The sequence below is a fragment of the Macrosteles quadrilineatus genome, unplaced genomic scaffold, assembly GCF_028750875.1.
Source record: "Macrosteles quadrilineatus isolate MER2022 unplaced genomic scaffold, UCM_ALF_1.0 Scaffold_8__2_contigs__length_117827958, whole genome shotgun sequence".
NCBI lineage: Eukaryota > Metazoa > Arthropoda > Insecta > Hemiptera > Cicadellidae > Macrosteles > Macrosteles quadrilineatus.
In genome coordinates this window covers 89089705-89108661 of record NW_026542601.1, presented here as the reverse complement: position 1 = coordinate 89108661, position 18957 = coordinate 89089705, and the positions used below count along the sequence as shown (strand labels likewise).

Here is an 18957-nt window from a genome sequence, read left to right as displayed (position 1 = left end):
ACGGGCAAATAGATGGAAAACATCGAGGCTTGGAAATGCCTTGAAAGTGAATCGTTAGGTTTCACTAATAATGTTTACAAACTGAATTGTTTGTATTATTTCAGCGGTGAATTGATTGTTTAGCTTTATTTTTGTCGTTCTTGTAATAATATACATCTGAATAGCTTACTAGCTTAGAAAATAATATCATACGGTAACGTGGAAGAAGTGGGTGCTCCTAGCCTATGATCTCTACAGGGACAATAAAACACCCGATTCAGAGCTACGCTACAAAACTATTAAGAAGCAGTACAAACAAAAACTTCTATCAGCTAGACTGGAAAGAAATGCTCGCTTCATAGAATCTGCCAGTAATCGCTGTGCAGCAGCCTGGAAAGTTATCCATGAAGAAGGTGCTCCGTCCAAATCCCAGTTGATATCTTCAGTGACTGCGGAAGCTTTCAACGCCCATTTTATTGACTCCGTCCAGCAGACCAGAGATGCTATCAACGGTTCAGCCACTTCTGCCCTAGATATGCTGGAGAAACGTGACCCTGCAGCCTCACGGTTCAACATTACCCTTTTATCCTGTGAAAGTGTGATACGGGTGGTCCAGAAGCTCAACAACTCTCCAAGCAAAGATATATTTGAGGTATCTGTCAATCTTATTAAGAGTGTGTTTCCTAGCATTGTTAAGCCTTTTACCTATTGCCTGAACCTATGTCTCTCTGCAGGAGTCTTTCCCCAAAGACTAAAGATAGCCAAAGTTATACCTATCCATAAGAAAGGTGATCCAAACAGTCCTGAGAATTTCCGCCCTATTTCCCTACTCCCAGTATTTTCAAAAATATTTGAATCTGTAATTAAGGATCAGTTGTACAAATATTTCGAAGAGCACAATCTGCTCATGACCGGCCAGTGTGGCTTCAGGGCGGGTCTCTCGACCATAGATGCTCTAGATAAGCTTGAAGCAGTAGTACTGCATGGATTTGAGGCTGGAGGCTTTACTGGGGCCACCCTGTGTGATCTCAGTAAGGCCTTCGACACGGTCGACCATCGGATACTGCTGGATAAATTGAATTTTTATGGAGTAAAGGGCTCTGAACTCAGGCTCATGGAGTCATACCTGGCTGGGCGTGAGCAGAGGGTGCTCATAAATGGACATATCTCTAGCCCTTGTCAGATCACTCATGGTGTCCCACAGGGGTCTGTACTTGGCCCCCTTTTGTTCATTATCATGACCAATGACCTCATTCCAAATTTTGGAGGAAATGTCGTCTGCTATGCTGATGACACTACCCTTTTCAGTTTCTCTAAAGACCTGATAACTCTAAATGGTCAAATGTCTGAGTCCATGGGGATAGCATCAGCATGGTTCCGAGCTAACTTTTTTAAGTTAAATGAAAGTAAATCCCAAACCATTGTTTTCACTTTAAATCAGATGGATCATGAAGTTTCAAATGTTAAATTACTAGGCCTATATTTGGATCCAAAGTTAGACTGGCACTGTCATATTTCTCATGTCTGTAGTCGTTTGTCTAGGGTAATTTTTCTCCTGAGAAGACTTAGAGACTCTGTACCCAAGGAATGGTTAAAAACAGCCTATGTAGCATTTTTTCAGAGTGTACTTCTGTATGGTTTGCGTCTGTGGGGCTCCGCATCTGGGGTCGAGAGGGTCTTGCTTCTGCAAAAGAAAGCAATAAGGATTGTGAATGGTGCAGATTATCTGGACCATTGTAAACCAATCTTTGTTGCCGAGTCCTTGATGACAGTTTACAATCTCTTCATTTTGCAGTGTCTCATGTCATGTAAGAGGAAGCTTGGCACTCTCGAGCTCAGAGGAGGGGTCCACCACTACAACACTAGGAATAAGCAGGATCTAAACATACCTTATGTTAGACTAAAGAAAACCCAGGCTAGTAAGGAAATCTTAAGCTTGAAATTAATGAACAAATTGCCTTGTACAGTTCGGAACCTGCCAATCACTAAATTCCAAAAGAGGGTGAGGGAGTTCCTATTGGCTAACCCACTTTACTCAATCCATGAGTTTTTTGAACTTCCTGACAACTTGTAAGTATGTTTTTTTTTGAGTTTTGCAAGTGTGGTTTTATTTTATTTTCTATGCATGGAGTGTTGCAGGAACAAACAAATCATGTAATTTTTGCAATTTTTTAGTACTCTAACCTAGTATTAGTTTATTTGACTTTTTCCATACATGTATCATGTTCACGGAAATAAAGCATTTCATTTCATTTCATTTCATTTCATTTCATAGTCTTGTATGGAAAAACAATAAAGATTTCTTAAAAAATATTGATAAACCTAAAGATTACTTTTAATCTTACTAAACTATTAACTCACCCCGCAGAGTTTGCATGGGCTAGAGCGCTGAGCAGAATCAGGGCTTGCAGCCCTTCACGGCTCATCTGCAACAAAAATACATAAATAATAATAATAATTAAAAACACAATGTGTAACTGTGTACATGCTTAGTAAGTTGGTACAGTTGATTAAGATAATAGCCCCTACTCCTACTCCTATAATTGACTATGCTTCTGTCGTTAACATTTGTATTTTTTACTTTTACTTGACATTTTTGTGACCACCCGTTCAAAAAATAATATTTTTTGGAATTTGTTCTTGTTAAAGAATCTAATAAAATAATGTTTGCTCCTATACGCTGTTTTTATAGCATTCAAATAACTTGTACCGGAGTTACGTTTTTCTATTTGTAGATCCATATTATTACCACTAATTATTTTCGGCTTGAAATATATCACTATTACTTGTATGAGTAATTCATTAAAATATGTTTAATTGTCATTGTAAGATAATTTACCAACTCTTTGACTCTTTCGATGTAACTTCGGTTTTTCATTTGGAGAAGCGTCACAAAACTAGTTGACTAATTTATAAAACCACCATAGACAATTTGCTGACAATTGCAATGTAGTAACAAGAAACCGCGTGCACTCCGTTTATAGAGCTATTTTGTGCTTTTTACAGCAAGAACTGTTCGCAGCGGTAGGCCGGAACAATGAAGACCGTTAACCTCGAGATTTTGATGGACACCGGCTCCGGCTGAAGATGAGAGAGGGGAAGTAACGGGTACTTTCTCCGCCGCGGTCAGGTACCGTGGTTCCGCCAGACGACATCCATAACACGACAGTGGGGTCTACAGGGGTTACTGTACTACGGCTCTAACAGAGTACACTTCGACTATAATTACTTTACCAGTTAAAGAATTTCATAGGAAGTAAGGAGTAACCTGTAAGTAAGGGGTGTATCTCCTTCGTCAAAGCAAGGAATGTGTCTCCCGTATCAAAGTTCTTATAGGTGGAGTCTTCAAGGTAAGGGACTTCAAAAATCCTCTAGTTACATCTTAAATCCTCCGAATTATTTTCGCTTGTGGGTTTCCTTTGAATCGATTGCCGCTTTATAGTAACCGAACCGGTATGGGGACACATTATACATCCACATACACACTATTGAATCGAATGTCCAAAGCTATCTAATATTTTATAATATCTAATATTATTCTAATATTCAACTTGGTTGCTTCTGAGATATCGTCTAGAGTTAGCGAGGAATAACTTCAAGTTACGTGTATTTTATATCACTTAGATTTTCCAGGAAGCCCATACTATGATGCTATTACAGTACTTTTTGCGCATTTCCCACTTCCCATGGCCTCCAAACTTATCCTGCGATCTGGTTTTGTATCACGCAACTTCAAAAAGTGGACAAACCTTGTATACAATGCATACTAATCACACATAATTAGTCTTAAGGCGAATTTAACAACAACAACGCTGCTCGGTCTTTTTACAGTAAAAATAATACTCAGCTTAAAAGTTCGACGCAATACAAATATTCATTATCTTTCAGATTATGATTTATATTTTAATTTATATAACGGAAAACTTTGGTATACAGAATAAATGATCAACATTTCCAGGATAGTAAGTGTTTAAGAAGCATGATTAGAAAAAATATAATTTTAATTATTATGATAAAAATTTTCATTTATAGTTTAAAACATAACTGTGTAGCGCAGCAATTACAATTTATTGATTTGAAAATTAATACAATACAAAACAAATATATATTAAAATACAAATAAAAAAATGCAAATAGGTACTGTACAATAAAAATTAGCTACACACCATTTGCACAACACCCATGTGATTGCACAACTAAATTAATATTAGATTTATGTATATAGTTTCTGATCCGCCAGTTTAATTCCACCGTTAAAGTCACTTCCACGTTACACGGAGGTTGTTGTAAGCTTTAATCAATAGTTGTACTGAACATTGGTATAGTTGTACTGAGCATTGGTATAGTTGTACTAAACAGTGGTATAGTTGTACTGAAAATTGGTATAATTGTACTGAACAGGAGTATAGTTGTCCTGAGCATTGGTATAGTTGTACTGGACATTGGTATAGCTGTACTGAGCATTGGTATAGTTGTACTGAACATTGGTATAGTTGTACTGAACATTGGTATAGTTGTACTGAACATTGGGTATAGTTGTACTGAACATTGGGTATAGTTGTACTGCACATTGGTATAGTTGTACTGAACATTGGGTATAGTTGTACTGAACATTGGTATAGTTGTACTGAACATTGGCATAGTTGTACTGAACATTGGTATAGTTGTACTGGACATTGGTATAGTAGTACTGGACATTGGTATAGTTGTACTGGACATGGTATAGTTGTACTGGACATTGGTATAGTTGTACTGAACATTGGTATAGCCTTTAGTAACAAGAATGAATGCAGCTGTTTTATAATCCCGTTGAAGAGAAAGGATAGACTAAAGTACTGTAAGTTATCAATAGTTGATCATGACGTGGTGGTGAATTTAAAAAATGCGTCTTACAAAGCTGGGAATTTAAGTGAAGTGTTCGCCTACTGCTAGAGTCGAAGTCAAGTCCTTTTCACAACTAACTAGGATTGAGAACACCCTTCCGTGTAATAGTTTATGCAATATTGCCTTGATACTCTAAACACCTATTTTTAAAAGTGTATTTGCAGCAAATTGTGGGCATACAAAAACGAATCTTTACAATGCAATAGCATAGTTTTTGAACTGAAGAAAGGTATACATTTAGAAACATTGTGTAGTGTTCTGCTTACATCTGTTGGCACTGGTAAACAGCATTTTATGTAAATAATGTATCAATATGATCATTTAATTAAACTTTACAGTGTTCGAAAGTAAAATTCCGATTTTGGCATTTTAACGTTTTACTCATGTAGTGGGTGAAATACAAATCTGCAATCTGAATAGTACTAGTAGTCGAGTACTCGGAAAGTGATGCTGTCATTGTGTGTTTAGTAGGCAGTGTTGTGTTGTTTGTTTTTCACAATTTTCTTTCATTGTTTACCTTTCTTAATTTTAAAACTCAAAACATATTTTATCAGTTTTCAGTTGTTATAAGTTAAAGTTAAAGTTAAGTTAAAGTTCAATTTGTTCAGTTTAAGTTTTGTTATAAGTTTTTTTGTGTTTCCGTTGTCCAGTTTGTGTACTAATCTTTTCATCTGCTAGATTTATTCCAATTTGAAGACGTTATCAGATTACATAAAAATCTCGAAAAGTTGCAAACCACATGTTTTATAATCAACATAAGCCCACTATTATCAACAATGTACGTCAAACAAAGAACATTTAAGAACGTAACACGTATTGCTGTTAAACAGGCAAATATATTGAGCTAATCCGTTAGTGGAAACTTCAAAGAGCCTCTGTTTAACATTCAGTGGCAACAAAAAAAATTTAGCCTAAATTAGCTTAGTTATCGTTACTCAAGAACACATCGTTCAGGTGTCGTGGTCGTACTCACTGGTCGTGGCCTGCTACGCTGCTGCACTCTCGCCAACGAAATTGCTGTAGTTTACAAGTGCAGTGCAATATTATTATATACTACATTGCTCTGTAGTTCAAACTAGCGAGGAGTAATACTAACGTCTATCTTCTATCTAATAAAACCTAGTGAGACCACTGTGTCTCAATAAGTATTCTTTGCTTCTATTAAGTAAACTTACGTTCATGCTATAGCACCACTGGAAAACTTCGAGACTTTCATATGAAAAACAAATTGATTACTTGATCTTGAAACGGCAGAGATTACCTTATTTTAAGACAAAGATGAGTTGAATAAATGAGATGCTAGCTTTGTTACTACTGGACTATAAGATCAACCAACTGCTTCTATAGCCAGGAGCTATTAAAAAAAATATCCAAGCTTTCTATCGGGGTTATTTTTAACTCAGCTTTTTTTATCAAGAAAAGCTGTGTCTGATTTTTAAAAATCAAAAAGCTTCTAGCCTTTATCAGGATTGACCCATATCCAGCAACCTTTTACAGTCTTTCAATCACTTCAAGTACACGTCCAATAAGTTTCTCAAAATTCAAGAGCATTTGAAGAGGTTTGAATTTGATTTTATTCAAGAGCATTTGAAGTGGTTTGAATTGGACATGAAGACTAAACAAATGCAAGCCAGAAAGAAATTTACAAGTGAAACAGCAGATGTTGAGCGTACTTCGGTGTATTTAGTGAGTGTAAAGAGGGGGGGGGGGGGGGTTAGCGGTACCCGGGACAAGCCAGACACGGTTGTAAATCCAGGACTAATAAACATTGTAAAAGTGACGGCGACTAGTTCCTCACTAATTTGATACCGTACATTTGACTATGTGTACTCTCCGTGAAAGAGAAGTTCTATTCTCTCCGTGAAAAAGAAGTTCTATTCTCTCCGTGAAAGAGAAGTTCTATTCCCTCCGTGAAAGAGAAGTTCTATTACAATATTGAAGTTGTAACCAGTTTTGGAACTAAACTTAAACTTAGTTCAATTGAACCACCGATGAAAGCCACCATTAAACAGCATCCTTTCTTAAAGTCGTCTTTTAATCGTATCAAACAAGGCAACCTGTTAAAATGTATAGCTTCTTTTATACTCGTACCACTAGAAACCATACCTAACCTTTCATGTAGCACAGTTTATCAGAGGCTCTTTCAACGATGTTCTAGTCTAGCAAAAATTGTCTTTCTTTTACGCAGGACAAAGTAGGAATCTACCTACTTCAGCCAAAGGCAATGGTAAATCTTATGAGATAAGACTGATAAGAGTAACATTTGAATTGTTTCCTACACCTGGTGTAACTTTGACAAACCCTGAAACGGAATTTAATTTTAAAAATTACTGTAACATGGCAAGACTTTAAAAGTGAAGAATAGACGTGGTCCATAATTTAACGTGTGAGAGTAGTGCCTATCTACCTTCTTTTCCTTACCACAAAAAATAAGTACAACATAGACTAACCAACACAAGTAGACTTCTCATCCCATTGTAAATGTTGAAGCTCGTTTTCATGTCTAGTTCCTGTTGGTGACACTGATCGCTAGTGTCAACGAAATTATGTTTCTATTATTTTAGTGTTCATTTCATGATTTGTGCTTTACTGTTTCTCTATATAACTAGGGTTAGGGGGTGAGTTATTGCTCATGATTAGATTGTTTTATTTGGTTAACGAGGTTTAAAATAAGTGAAATGACAAAAAACAAATTGTAAACAATACACGACCTTTACAGTGCAACAGATAGAACAAACAATAATTTAACAATGGTATTAACTAACCTTTTAAAATGGTCTTGTTAAGCTCAGAGTGCTGTACGGCAAGATCTGCCACCGATAGCAAACTATATCATGGCTATAAGATATGACTGAACTACTGTATGTTCATACAGTATCAGTTGCAATACACGCCCGAGGCGTCACCTAATCTTCACAATCCAAAGACAACATGAAATATCAAACATTCTCAAAGAAGACAACAAACAAAAGTGAAAACGCTGATACGCCATCTCTTGAGGAGGAGGGAGACAGCATACCACCGTCTGAACTCGTGACGTCACTAACCAGGGTTTGGACCGTTTCCTAATACGGCATCCAGGGTCTGCAACTCGGTAGTGAGCCTTCGCATAGACATTGACTGTGACACTCATTGCTGTACAAAGGATCTCAACTGCCTTCTTAGAATAACCTGGAGAGAGATCTTGACATTTAGAGCTAACTTTTATGGTACTTATTCAAAATCCAAGAATGAGTATAGAGTCAGTTGCAGAAGGTATATCATACTTTTACTAACCGTATAACATATAAAGGTGTTGTAGTTTGTGATGCAACATTTCTCTATGGTTGTTTGCACAACATAACATCGGGATTACACAGAGGTGCGCCCAACATTTTGTTTATTATTCAATCGCTTGGTAATCAGAATGTCGTCGTTTCGATCATGAGACAAGTTGGTAATTGTTAGAGTATGTAGAATCTGGACCCATCCATCTTTGGTCACTGAACTTTTAATAAATGGCTTCGGCTAAGAACTATCTGATTTAGAACCAAGGGTAGGCTAAATAACCATCTAACCATGCCATCTCGACATTCTGCCGAAATGAAATCATGTAATCGTTACGATTCCCTGAGATGTTTATCAAGGAATTCGCAGAAAAAATTAAAGGTGCTTGAGTTTGTCTTTTCTTATTTAGGCTATTGGATGTGGGAATTTAGTCGTCCTGTAAACCAGCTACTAGGAGGTTACGAATTGTGGATATTTATAGGCATGGTGTGTGGATCCGATACTCCCTGTTGTGGATTAACGTCCACACGGGTGAGTACTACCATTGACTATATATACCTACTGTACGAGTATCCGCAGTACTATCGTGACAATTAGACCAATTCGTATATACCAAAGGCAAAAATGTGGTTCAGATTCCACTATAAACTGTAGGTCCCTTAGACGCCATTAGCTGTAGGGCCTATGGGTTATTTATTAACAGCTGTGTCTAAGGAATATGTCGGCCTTAGTCACTAACAAGACTTCATGATCGCGCCACTCATCCTACACTCATCTCCATTCATACTTGGCTTAAAATATATATTTAGTATGGTCGCGCCATTTTATTGAAAAAGTATTAAATTAAAGTTATGATCAAACAAACCAGTCTAAAACTATTAGATTAACAATATTTGATTGGTCTCATCTAGATTTGTTGTGTATTCACTCACAACCTTTGCATTTTCCAATCTCCTTCAAAACGTCACCTAGCTGCAGACTGGACTGGAGTGAAGGCAGAAAGTGTGACAGGATGTGAACCGAAGATTGTGCGACTGATTAACTTCACTGGAAACTTTACTTTCTATAACAGTTTCCACGGTATTTGTTATTGTGCGGGTAGTTTTCGTTTGTTTAGGTTGGGAAACATCATTAGTGAGCTGTAAATGGAATAATTACATATAGAGACACTGTTATGTTTAGAGTACTCGGTGTACCATATCGTAATTATTTCAGGCATTAAAGTAAAATCGAAGAGTAAACTTTTTGGAAAATAACTGCATTGCATTTGCAATTAAGTAGCCTTCACAACATGGCAAATAATCATTCTAAAGATTTGTAAGTTATGGGTTTCAAAAATCATTAAAGTGTGAAGAACTGCAGCGACTTAAATCATAGCTGCACACTCAGTTCTATAAATCTCAAATTATACAATTTGAACACATCATTAAAACTTACTATGAAGACACAAAATCCTCTCACAACACAATATCTAACGTAAGTCATTTTCTTCTTTACATTTTATACAAATAACATTACAACATTTTACTTGAATTCACTGAAACATCACCAACTACAGATAACCTTATTTTCGTATGGATGTAAACAAAATTGTATTATGGCCATATGTTTTGATGTAAATAAATGTAAACTTGAAACAGTTCAGATGATTGACAGCAGTAATTCAGCAACTATGAATTCAGTACAAAATATGAAACTTTAAAAGCCTATAGGACAAAGGGCTTTCACGGGATATCATCCAAACCCGCAAAAGGCACATCTAGATAAGAACTTTTAATTGATACCCAATATGTATATAAAAATAAATATTTAGGGGTCGAATTGCTGCACACAAAAATCCAACAAACTCTTTTAATATTATAGATAGATAAATACTGACACAAATAATGACCAATCCATGCACAGCAATAACCATTGTTATTTACGGTCATAGCCCATGAATATACAATTTCATACATTTCATACAATACAATTTCATACATTTCATACAACCATGAAAGTAATCTATTGTTTATTGACCTCGACAACGCCCAAACGAGTGTTTCATATGAGTTTCACTCAATTGTTGACCAGTGAACCCGAAACTACAAAATAAAACACCGTAACTTAAATCTGAATAGTTTTCTAAATTTTTAAATGATTCTTATGTGAGGAGTTGTTATGAAATTAAATAAGCTAGCTTTTGTCAGTGTGACAGAGTATCTAGGAGGATTTCCTAGTGGAGTACACCATTTGACCGACATGTTAATTGCTCTACAAGCTAGTTGGTCGACTTGTCAGTCAAATGGTAGGCACTCAATGTGACACGGAGGTGTGACGTAGTGTAGTGTATACAGTAGGTCAAGTACCCGGTGTCCGGAGAAACTAGGACACACGGAACCTCCTAGACTGGCTGGTGACGTCATACAGGGGTACCCCGGGGCGAGAGAAGCTCCGGTATGGGGTAATAACGGTAATACACAAGTTCCGGCACACAAGCATTGAAACGCTATTACTGTATTGTGAATCACTCAAGGGCTGAAAGCTTTTCTGCTGAGATTTCGCTATTTGTTTGTCCGACTCATAATCTTGGTCTACATGTAACGCCCGATGTTATGATGGGATGTTGCGATGATATGGCGCATTTGATCAGTCCGCCAATCATGAACATATAGGATCAATATGTTAGAATACGCGATATTGAGTTCTCCCATATTATATACAGTTTTATTACACAGCAAATGAGATACATCCAGAGTGTACACCCTTCCACAGTCTACCTTAGTGCACACTTGTTAAAGTACACTCGCAGAAGCTCTCAGGTTCGATACTGAGAAATTTCAAAACCTTTTTGAAACAAAGTAAAGCACTAACTCTTTGGTATAGGACCCAGACGTCCTTGATCATTGGACTATTAATTAATTGTATCTTAACCAGCTGTTCTTAAATTTCTAACATAACAATAATCTCACTCATCAACGAATACAAACCAGGGGATTTGTAATATCCCTGGACTTTTCAACACCCCTACTCATGCATTCATGCATCTTCACATTAAAATCTGTCGTCGTATGGATCTACTTGTAAGAATCTTATCCATCACAGTAAAACATAAAAACGTGTTTAAGGGTTTTATACAAAAATTTTCTCTTAAATAAAATTTAGGTAGGTTAAATTATGTTATTGTGATGGTGGGTGATGAGGATGAGTGTTTTCGAAATGGGTCAAATAGGTATAAATTAGCACAGAAAACATATTACTTAGTATGTTTTCTGTGAAATTAGGTATAATCAAATAGGCCTGATTTTTCCCATCCAGTGCCGTGATAAAAACTAGCAAGTAGGACGAGCAAGTGTAGTGCGTGCACGACAAAGACACAGTGCTACTTTCCCCAGCCTCTCGTCTCTGTACCGTCTTCTAGAAGAATTCATTCCGTACTCATGTTTAAGTAGTAGCCAAGAATGAAAATTTACATAGTTAAATTTACATTATTGAGCCACCGACAGAGTGTACTGTGAATTCCTGATGAATTACGAATACACCATCTTCTTAACCAAGCCAAACCTGGCCAGAAAGCAGGATGTCATAAACTATAGCATATTTATGTAGCATCATCTATCATAGGAACAACAACTAAAGGTGTAGACTGTAGAGATTAGAATTTTTAAGATTAGCTCACCATGTGTAAGTGGCTCATATATGTTTTATTTCGATATTAGCGATCACAGAACCATAATATCACGAATACTAAAAAAATACCGGTATGGATCATAAACATAAACAAATGACGTTTTTGACCTGAAAGTAAACAAAATCCCTATACTAATAGCTTTAATTAACATATGGTTTTGTTTACTTTCGGCCCAAAAACATCATTTGTTTATGTTCATGATCCATACCGGGTCTTTCCTAGTATTCGTGGATAATATGAATACTAGAACAACATCAAATGAAAGACAAATCTTTTCAAAGCTCCCAAAACGTCAACAAAGACACGTCTGCATTTCACGTAAAGTTACTTGATCTAAAAGCATTTCAATTTCAATTTCCAAGACCTGCACTTTGTCAACGTTTAGGTTCACTCTACTAAACATCCATCCAAAAGTATAATAGGAACTTTCTCAATAAGTTATGATGCAGATGCAATACTAACCTCTATGGAAAACATTACAGTGCTATAGAAATATGTTATCGTGATAGTTTCGTTTTTGTAATCATGATATAGTAGATTGTCATTTTCTTCTTGTTTCAACACCTAAGCGTTAGTTTTACATTTTGGGTTTAATATGTTAACAAAACATTTCCAAACATCAAAAGAAGCTTTTGAAACGTCTTTCCTCGTGTCATGGTTGTGCAAATCGCCATAAAGCTTGCTACAGAAGTTTACTCTCTGACCAAACCCTAGCGTCAGTCATAGCTTTGCGTATAAATAGGCAGTTTTATTGGCTGCGGTAAGTCTTGCAGTTGTTTGTACACATGCTGGAATACTCTACAATATTGAGCGACACGTTTGTACTTTGCATGCGCAAATCCCAAATATTCTAAGATAAAATATTAGAATATAACTTGACGATACATTTAATTACATTTGAATTTCCCGCGGATTTCTGTTTACTTTTTATTGTTGACAAGAAATATAAGGTTTTCGGTTTGTATCAAAATAAAAGTAGGATATTTTGTACTGATTTGCTGAACACTTTATAGTAGGGATCTGTTACACCAGGTAAAAATAAAAATCTATTACACTGAATCGAACATTTTAATAAGTTCCCGTTTTTGCCACTAAATCAAACATGTTTTATTTGCTGCCCTCGTGGTCGAAAATAGCTTGCAATTTTTATTTAAAGCTACACCTACTTGTAATAGTTAAGTAGACCCTATCTACTTTCAATGCCATATATCTCGAAATCCAGCAGAAGGATTTCGACTAAATTTGGAATTAGGGACTTGTAGCCCTAAAAAGGTTGATTGGTGATAGCTCCTATTTCAGGAAAATTCACATTTCACAACACAACTCATTTGAAAATTTAGAAATTTAACATTGGCCTTATTGGTTGTTGGTAGAACAAAATAATAGCTACTTCCCCATATATAGGGAAATTCGCTAACAAGGAAAATGTAAACAAAAGAATGTTAACATGTGTTTACGAGGTGTAAGATAAAAATAAATTAATAAATTAATGTTTTTGATTGCCGAGTTAACATTTCCATCATATAAATTCCATTGAATCTTGAATAATAAAAGCCGAAATTAGTTATAAGAAAAAGCGAGTTTCCTCTATACAGTATTGCTTTTACAATCGAAATAAACGTACCAAGCCATGGCTCGGTACCCCGGAACTATTTTATAATGCACGTTTGGATACTATGGTAAAAATTAAAAACATAGAGTAAAAAAACCGAATGAATCTATTTATTTTCCGTACAGAAATAACACACTAGCTTGAGAGTTAAAATAGAACTAGTTAACTAAACACACTCGTTTGTTCATGCCAATAGAAAATTATACCCTATTGTTTAGAATTACTGCTTTAAAACTTCAAACGTTCTTTTAAGGTGTATCGAAGGAACGCTTAAAACTACTTTTTCTGTGAGTTTATGGTGTTTTTTTTATTAAATACTCTAACTGAAAGTCTGAACTGTATGTTGTGTAAGGCAGGTGAAAATAAGAACTGGGATCACTAATGCATATATTTGATTATCACACCACAAGGTAAATGTGTATTTCAAACTGAAGAATAATGCAAAATTAACACGTAATAGAGGTTATTTGCATTGCTTTATTACTGACTAAGATGCGTTTCTTTAGTCATGAACATTTGTTAACAGCCCCAAGCCAAGAAAAGCTGTTTGAACGAAAATATATGTCTAAGTTGATATACTTTTACGAAGTGTTGTTTTTGTGAATACATGAATAGTTCAATGTAATGTAATTATTACAACTAGTGAACATGTTGCTCGAAATCGAGCAATCGCAAACAAATATTTAAAAACAAATAACTTATTTAAGAACAAATATAAGTCATAAATTCCGACGAGTTTAAAAAAGTCAATTGAAAGATTACGTAACTAATGATAATACTCACAATGTACTTAACAGTTCAATATAATCAACATTTCTTGTAAATATTTTATCATTTTTCAAAAGCTGATCTGGCTTTTAGTGTATTGTAGAAATGTTTCCCACTTATAGCCGCAATAGGTTGCCCATGTTGGTCTTTGTCAATGATAATGTAGTCTGCATGTTATCACCCATTGTCGCCAATACGTTTACAAATTTCAGTCTTTATTTTAATAGCACCAAATAACCATTAACTACCTGATTTTCTGCATAACCTCTCTGTCACAATTTTACAATTACCTAAATGTTATTCTTCTCACTTTTAATTTCTCACAACAGCTGGAGTTTCATAACAATGTTTGTTTCCCATGTTAATCTTATGGAGAAATACGAAACTTTAAAGGGCCCCAGGGCCTCACTCTCTAATTATTTTCCTAAAAAGAAAGTTCCTGCACAACTTCACACGCTCTTTCCAATGAAACCAAAAACATGTCAATCGGTTCAGTAGTTTCGGAAGAGTAATTGTCACAAAAAACCTGCTTGCGTATTAAATAAGTATAGATTCAACATGTAATTCACCCATTGTGAGATCTGAGCACATTGTGAAATATCCCCTGAAATAGTTTATTCGTCGTCATCATTTCTGATTGCGTCTGTAATGTCCGGCTCACGTGTGTTGTCCAAACCACAACACAACAATAATTATATAGGTCGTCGGCACCTGTAGTAGTGATGACGTAACATGCCATCTGGTGTTCAGCATAACTCTGGCTAACTTTAGCCATCAATGGATACCTCTACCACGACTGGTTAACTGTGCTTACCTCTCATACACCACACATCGCCGGTTCCATCTTGAGAAGAGATTGTATATTTTCGACAATGGGTCCAGCTACTTGATAATGGGGTTGGTTAAATGGTTAAAACAGCTGATCTTAGTCAGTGACAAAACTACCTCTATAACATTCATTCAATACTCCTTCGGTCTTCTTACAATACAACCCTGGTCCTGGTCCTTCACCATAATTAAAATCAAATCCAAAAACATTACAATCAATGAAATTGTAGTATCCAATTCTAATAGCTTGCGATGTTGCTAAATCAGTGGCATTCATGTTAAAAGGTGAAAATGGAACTATATTTATTTTTGTTGTTCAAAGGTTTATTGCGGACATTTTCCATCACTATGGTAAAAAAATTACACAACTTTTTGGGATCTAGAATCTGATCGCGTCCTCAGGTCAAAAAAATTAACTAATACACATTACAACTAACAATACACAAACGTCCAACCTAAGTTGGGATACACTACAGAGGGCATCAGTCAAAAAATATGCACTGTAAAGCAGTCAAGTAATGATACAACATGCAAATAATAACAAATCCCAAAACACTATAATCTATACAAGGTGTAGTACATTTATTTCCCCTGGAAAATAAATAATTGTAAACACACTATTAATTGTCTATGTAGACGAGTGGTAATAGAGCACGCATGGAAGATAGCTGGTTCAATCTTTGTAATTTCGAACACTCAGATGTCATTTGTCATTGGTTTATAAATTAATTATGTTACCTAGTAAACGGGTCGATTTTATAACGTCAAATACAATGGTTAGTACCGTTCCCTCACAAAAAAGTAAAATATACTGTTGGCAAAGAAAGCACAATGCATTGTGTTTTATTTTATCATTGTTTCAACACATTTTACACGTATTTACACGTTTTCTACTATGGCACACCAACATTTCACAATTCAAAATTCAGGCCCTGAAGAGCTAGAAGAACTGTTAACTTCAGCTCTTTACTTTAACCAACCAACATTTTTAGTCATGTTCAGTAATTCAAAAGTTGTATTACCTAAATACGAGTTTCATACTACACACTGAAGCAAAGAAGGAAGTTATTACAACTTTTAATTCACAGTATTTCGTCAAAGACAAACAATCGAATACTGTACTTGATTGTTGATAGCATTAGTCTACACCTCTACAAGTGCGCGGAATTCCCGTAGTCAACATTTAGCAGCTTTACCGCTCCTCTGTTGAAAAGGATGTATGCCCAACTTCGTAAACATAGGTTTGCTAAGAACTATCACGTAACACATATAACTACGTCATTAACGGGTCTGCACAACGTCAGCTGGAGTGATGACGTCAGAAAGGCTATGCATGTTTTGTTTATGGAGAAAGTTATCTTTGACTGTGAAGAGGTCAATATGGGAATGAGAGTAGAGTGAGGTCCCGAGATTATACCGAGATATAAGCAATGTTCAAACAGATGCGGCCGTTCAGTGAGCAGCAGAAAGATGCATTACTATTACAGTATAAACACCCCAGGTCTAGGAGGATTTATATTATCCTCCTAGGTCTAAAACATACTGTAATTGCATTGCTATGCCTACACTCCTGTTAGGCATATTCATGAATTAGTGCCTGTATTGAATTATAATGGTCTTTGAATTTTATAGTTCGTAAGTTTCTTCTTTAACACAAATTTTAGAGACTTACAAGTCATTAAGCTTGATAAAATTAGTTAGTAAAAATGTGATACCTATTTTAAACACTTTATATACAAAATTTAGTTTTGACTTGAATTTGCATAGCCTACATGTACTAATCAAAGTAACCAATCAATTATACAAAAAATGCATTACCTGACAATCTTGTAAAATAAAAAATATATTCCCTATATTCTGAGCTTCATTTAAATTTTAACATGTAAATTCAATCCATTTTCATGCCAATCGCCTACTGAACATCCAGTGTTGTCCAGTGTTTTACCGATAATCTACGACACGTTTAGTTTTAGGTCAGTTTATTCCCACGAATATTAGAAACAAGATTTCTGTTTCAATATCCGTGGTTATTCCTCAGCTAGACACCTTATCAAATGATAAGGACATAACAGTGTAAACAGCGGATAAAATGGTTATCAATCAACCCTTAACGCGCAAACTGTAATTTTAAAAATTTGTTGTATTTAAAAGGGAGTTTCTACCAAAATTTACTATTTTGATAGGAATCAATAAAATGTGCTCTAAAATAACGACAACTTCGTCATTTAATTTCATTTATTTACAACGGCAAACACATTTTTTACAATAGTACACACATTTGAATGTTACAGCAAAGTCGGTCTTATAAGCAAACAAAAACAATAATAAACAAAATAAACAGATCAAAAACTAAAAACTTAAATTGGAAAACATAATATAACTCATTATGACTCATTATCACATACAATTTTGTGATAAATTACTAAAGAAAGGAATTGTACCAACAAGAACAAAAAAAATCCTCAATTCCATGATATTAATGACATTTACCTTGATCGGATCCAAAACCAGTGTTTACCAACAGAGTCGCACACAACTAACCTAACACCCGCACCAGTGATACCAACACTAACACTAACAGAGTGTAACACTGTACTATACTGTAGCGCGTAGTGTAAAAGTAGATCTGTTACTGCACACTGCAGGCCGCGCCAATGCTACCATAAAACCGGTCCTGAAAGCGATAACTATCGGGTCGAACAACTCGCACGATATATCGCACCGTTACGTTTACGCCGTTCGAATGTACAGTATTTGCCAATAAGGTGTATAGTACATACTGTGGTAAGTCCGTTAGTGGTACCAAAGTGGTACTTTTGTTAGTTTTGTCATGTGTATTTTCCGGTTTAATCCTTAGAACAGTCAAAATCCGTTTCATGGTTTGAAACTGGGCCACGCTGTCTTTGATATTAGGGTTTTTATTAAGATCCTGGCTAAAGAACATAACCACTGATCTTAGAGAGTAACAAGCATCGAAGTATATAACACAACGTAGCAAGCTGACATCTACTGTACTCTGCACTGAATTTTATTCAGCACTAATCCTTCGTTCATCTTTCCCTCTCCCTCAACTAGTAAACTAGAGTATTTAGTATTAGTATTTAGTAAAATAGAGAAGGTATGTCGGTATTATGTTTTTTACAACAAGACAAAAAAGTGTATTAACTCAAAACAATACCGTGTGAATAGTAAACGTTACACGGAGAGGATTTCTATTTTATAGTCAAGTTTTATGACTGAACGAAACCATTGTTGCAATGTTTACTATCGATATGTTTATCGTATCGACTATCGACTATCGGTTGGATTGTGAGGAGTACTTGGTAGTTATCCCCTCTCTCTACCTTCGCACACAGTTCACGGCCTCACTTCCTGCTAATCCTGGTGGCTTCTTTCATTCCTTATTTGGAGATAAGAGTAGAATAATTTACTCTCAGGTTGGTCAATTTTTGGAAACTAGGTCATTTTGTTACTATACAATATACTGCTTGTTGCTACCCCTGATTTTGATTTGGGTTATTACAAAAAATAAGACAGTATGGCATTTAAAAAAAAAATTAAAATGTGATGATAATTAATGATCCTTTTTTTCAGCTGGTGTGCATAGCAGGGAAAATCTATGCATACTGTTAGAAAGATATTTTTCTGTAGATGTGCAGAATCCCCCCCCCCCAAAACACATAAAAATGAATTTAAATGAATTTTTTTTTTAAACACATAAAATGAATTTAAAATTAAAAAAATAACATGGGCCTTATGGGTTACCACCTGTGACAAAATGACAACAAAATATAAACAGGAAATCAAAACAAAATGGAAGAAATTCTAATCACATGTTTTATTTACAGTGTGGGATGAAAATAGAGAACATTAAATCTGTACATTTCACATTTTTGGTCACAAGGATCACAAACTTTTGAGAAAACCATAAAGCCGCACACCTATCAAC

The 18957-nt window shown here is 35.5% G+C and overlaps 1 protein-coding gene across 2 annotated transcripts in view; it reads right to left on the bottom strand.

Annotated features, from left to right (window-relative positions):
- The window catches only part of LOC129001610 (CD109 antigen-like), a 64794-nt gene extending 47154 nt beyond the window's left edge, over positions 1 to 17640 (bottom strand). For both annotated transcript variants that reach the window (XM_054428971.1, XM_054428970.1), the window contains exons 1-2: positions 17499 to 17640; positions 2341 to 2405 (exon numbers count right to left, since the gene is read on the bottom strand). In XM_054428971.1, the coding sequence (XP_054284946.1) occupies positions 2341 to 2405 (65 nt within the window). In that variant the 5' untranslated portion in view covers positions 17499 to 17640. The remainder of the gene's footprint in view (positions 1 to 2340; positions 2406 to 17498) is intronic.
- Positions 17641 to 18957: the final 1317 nt, after the last annotated feature.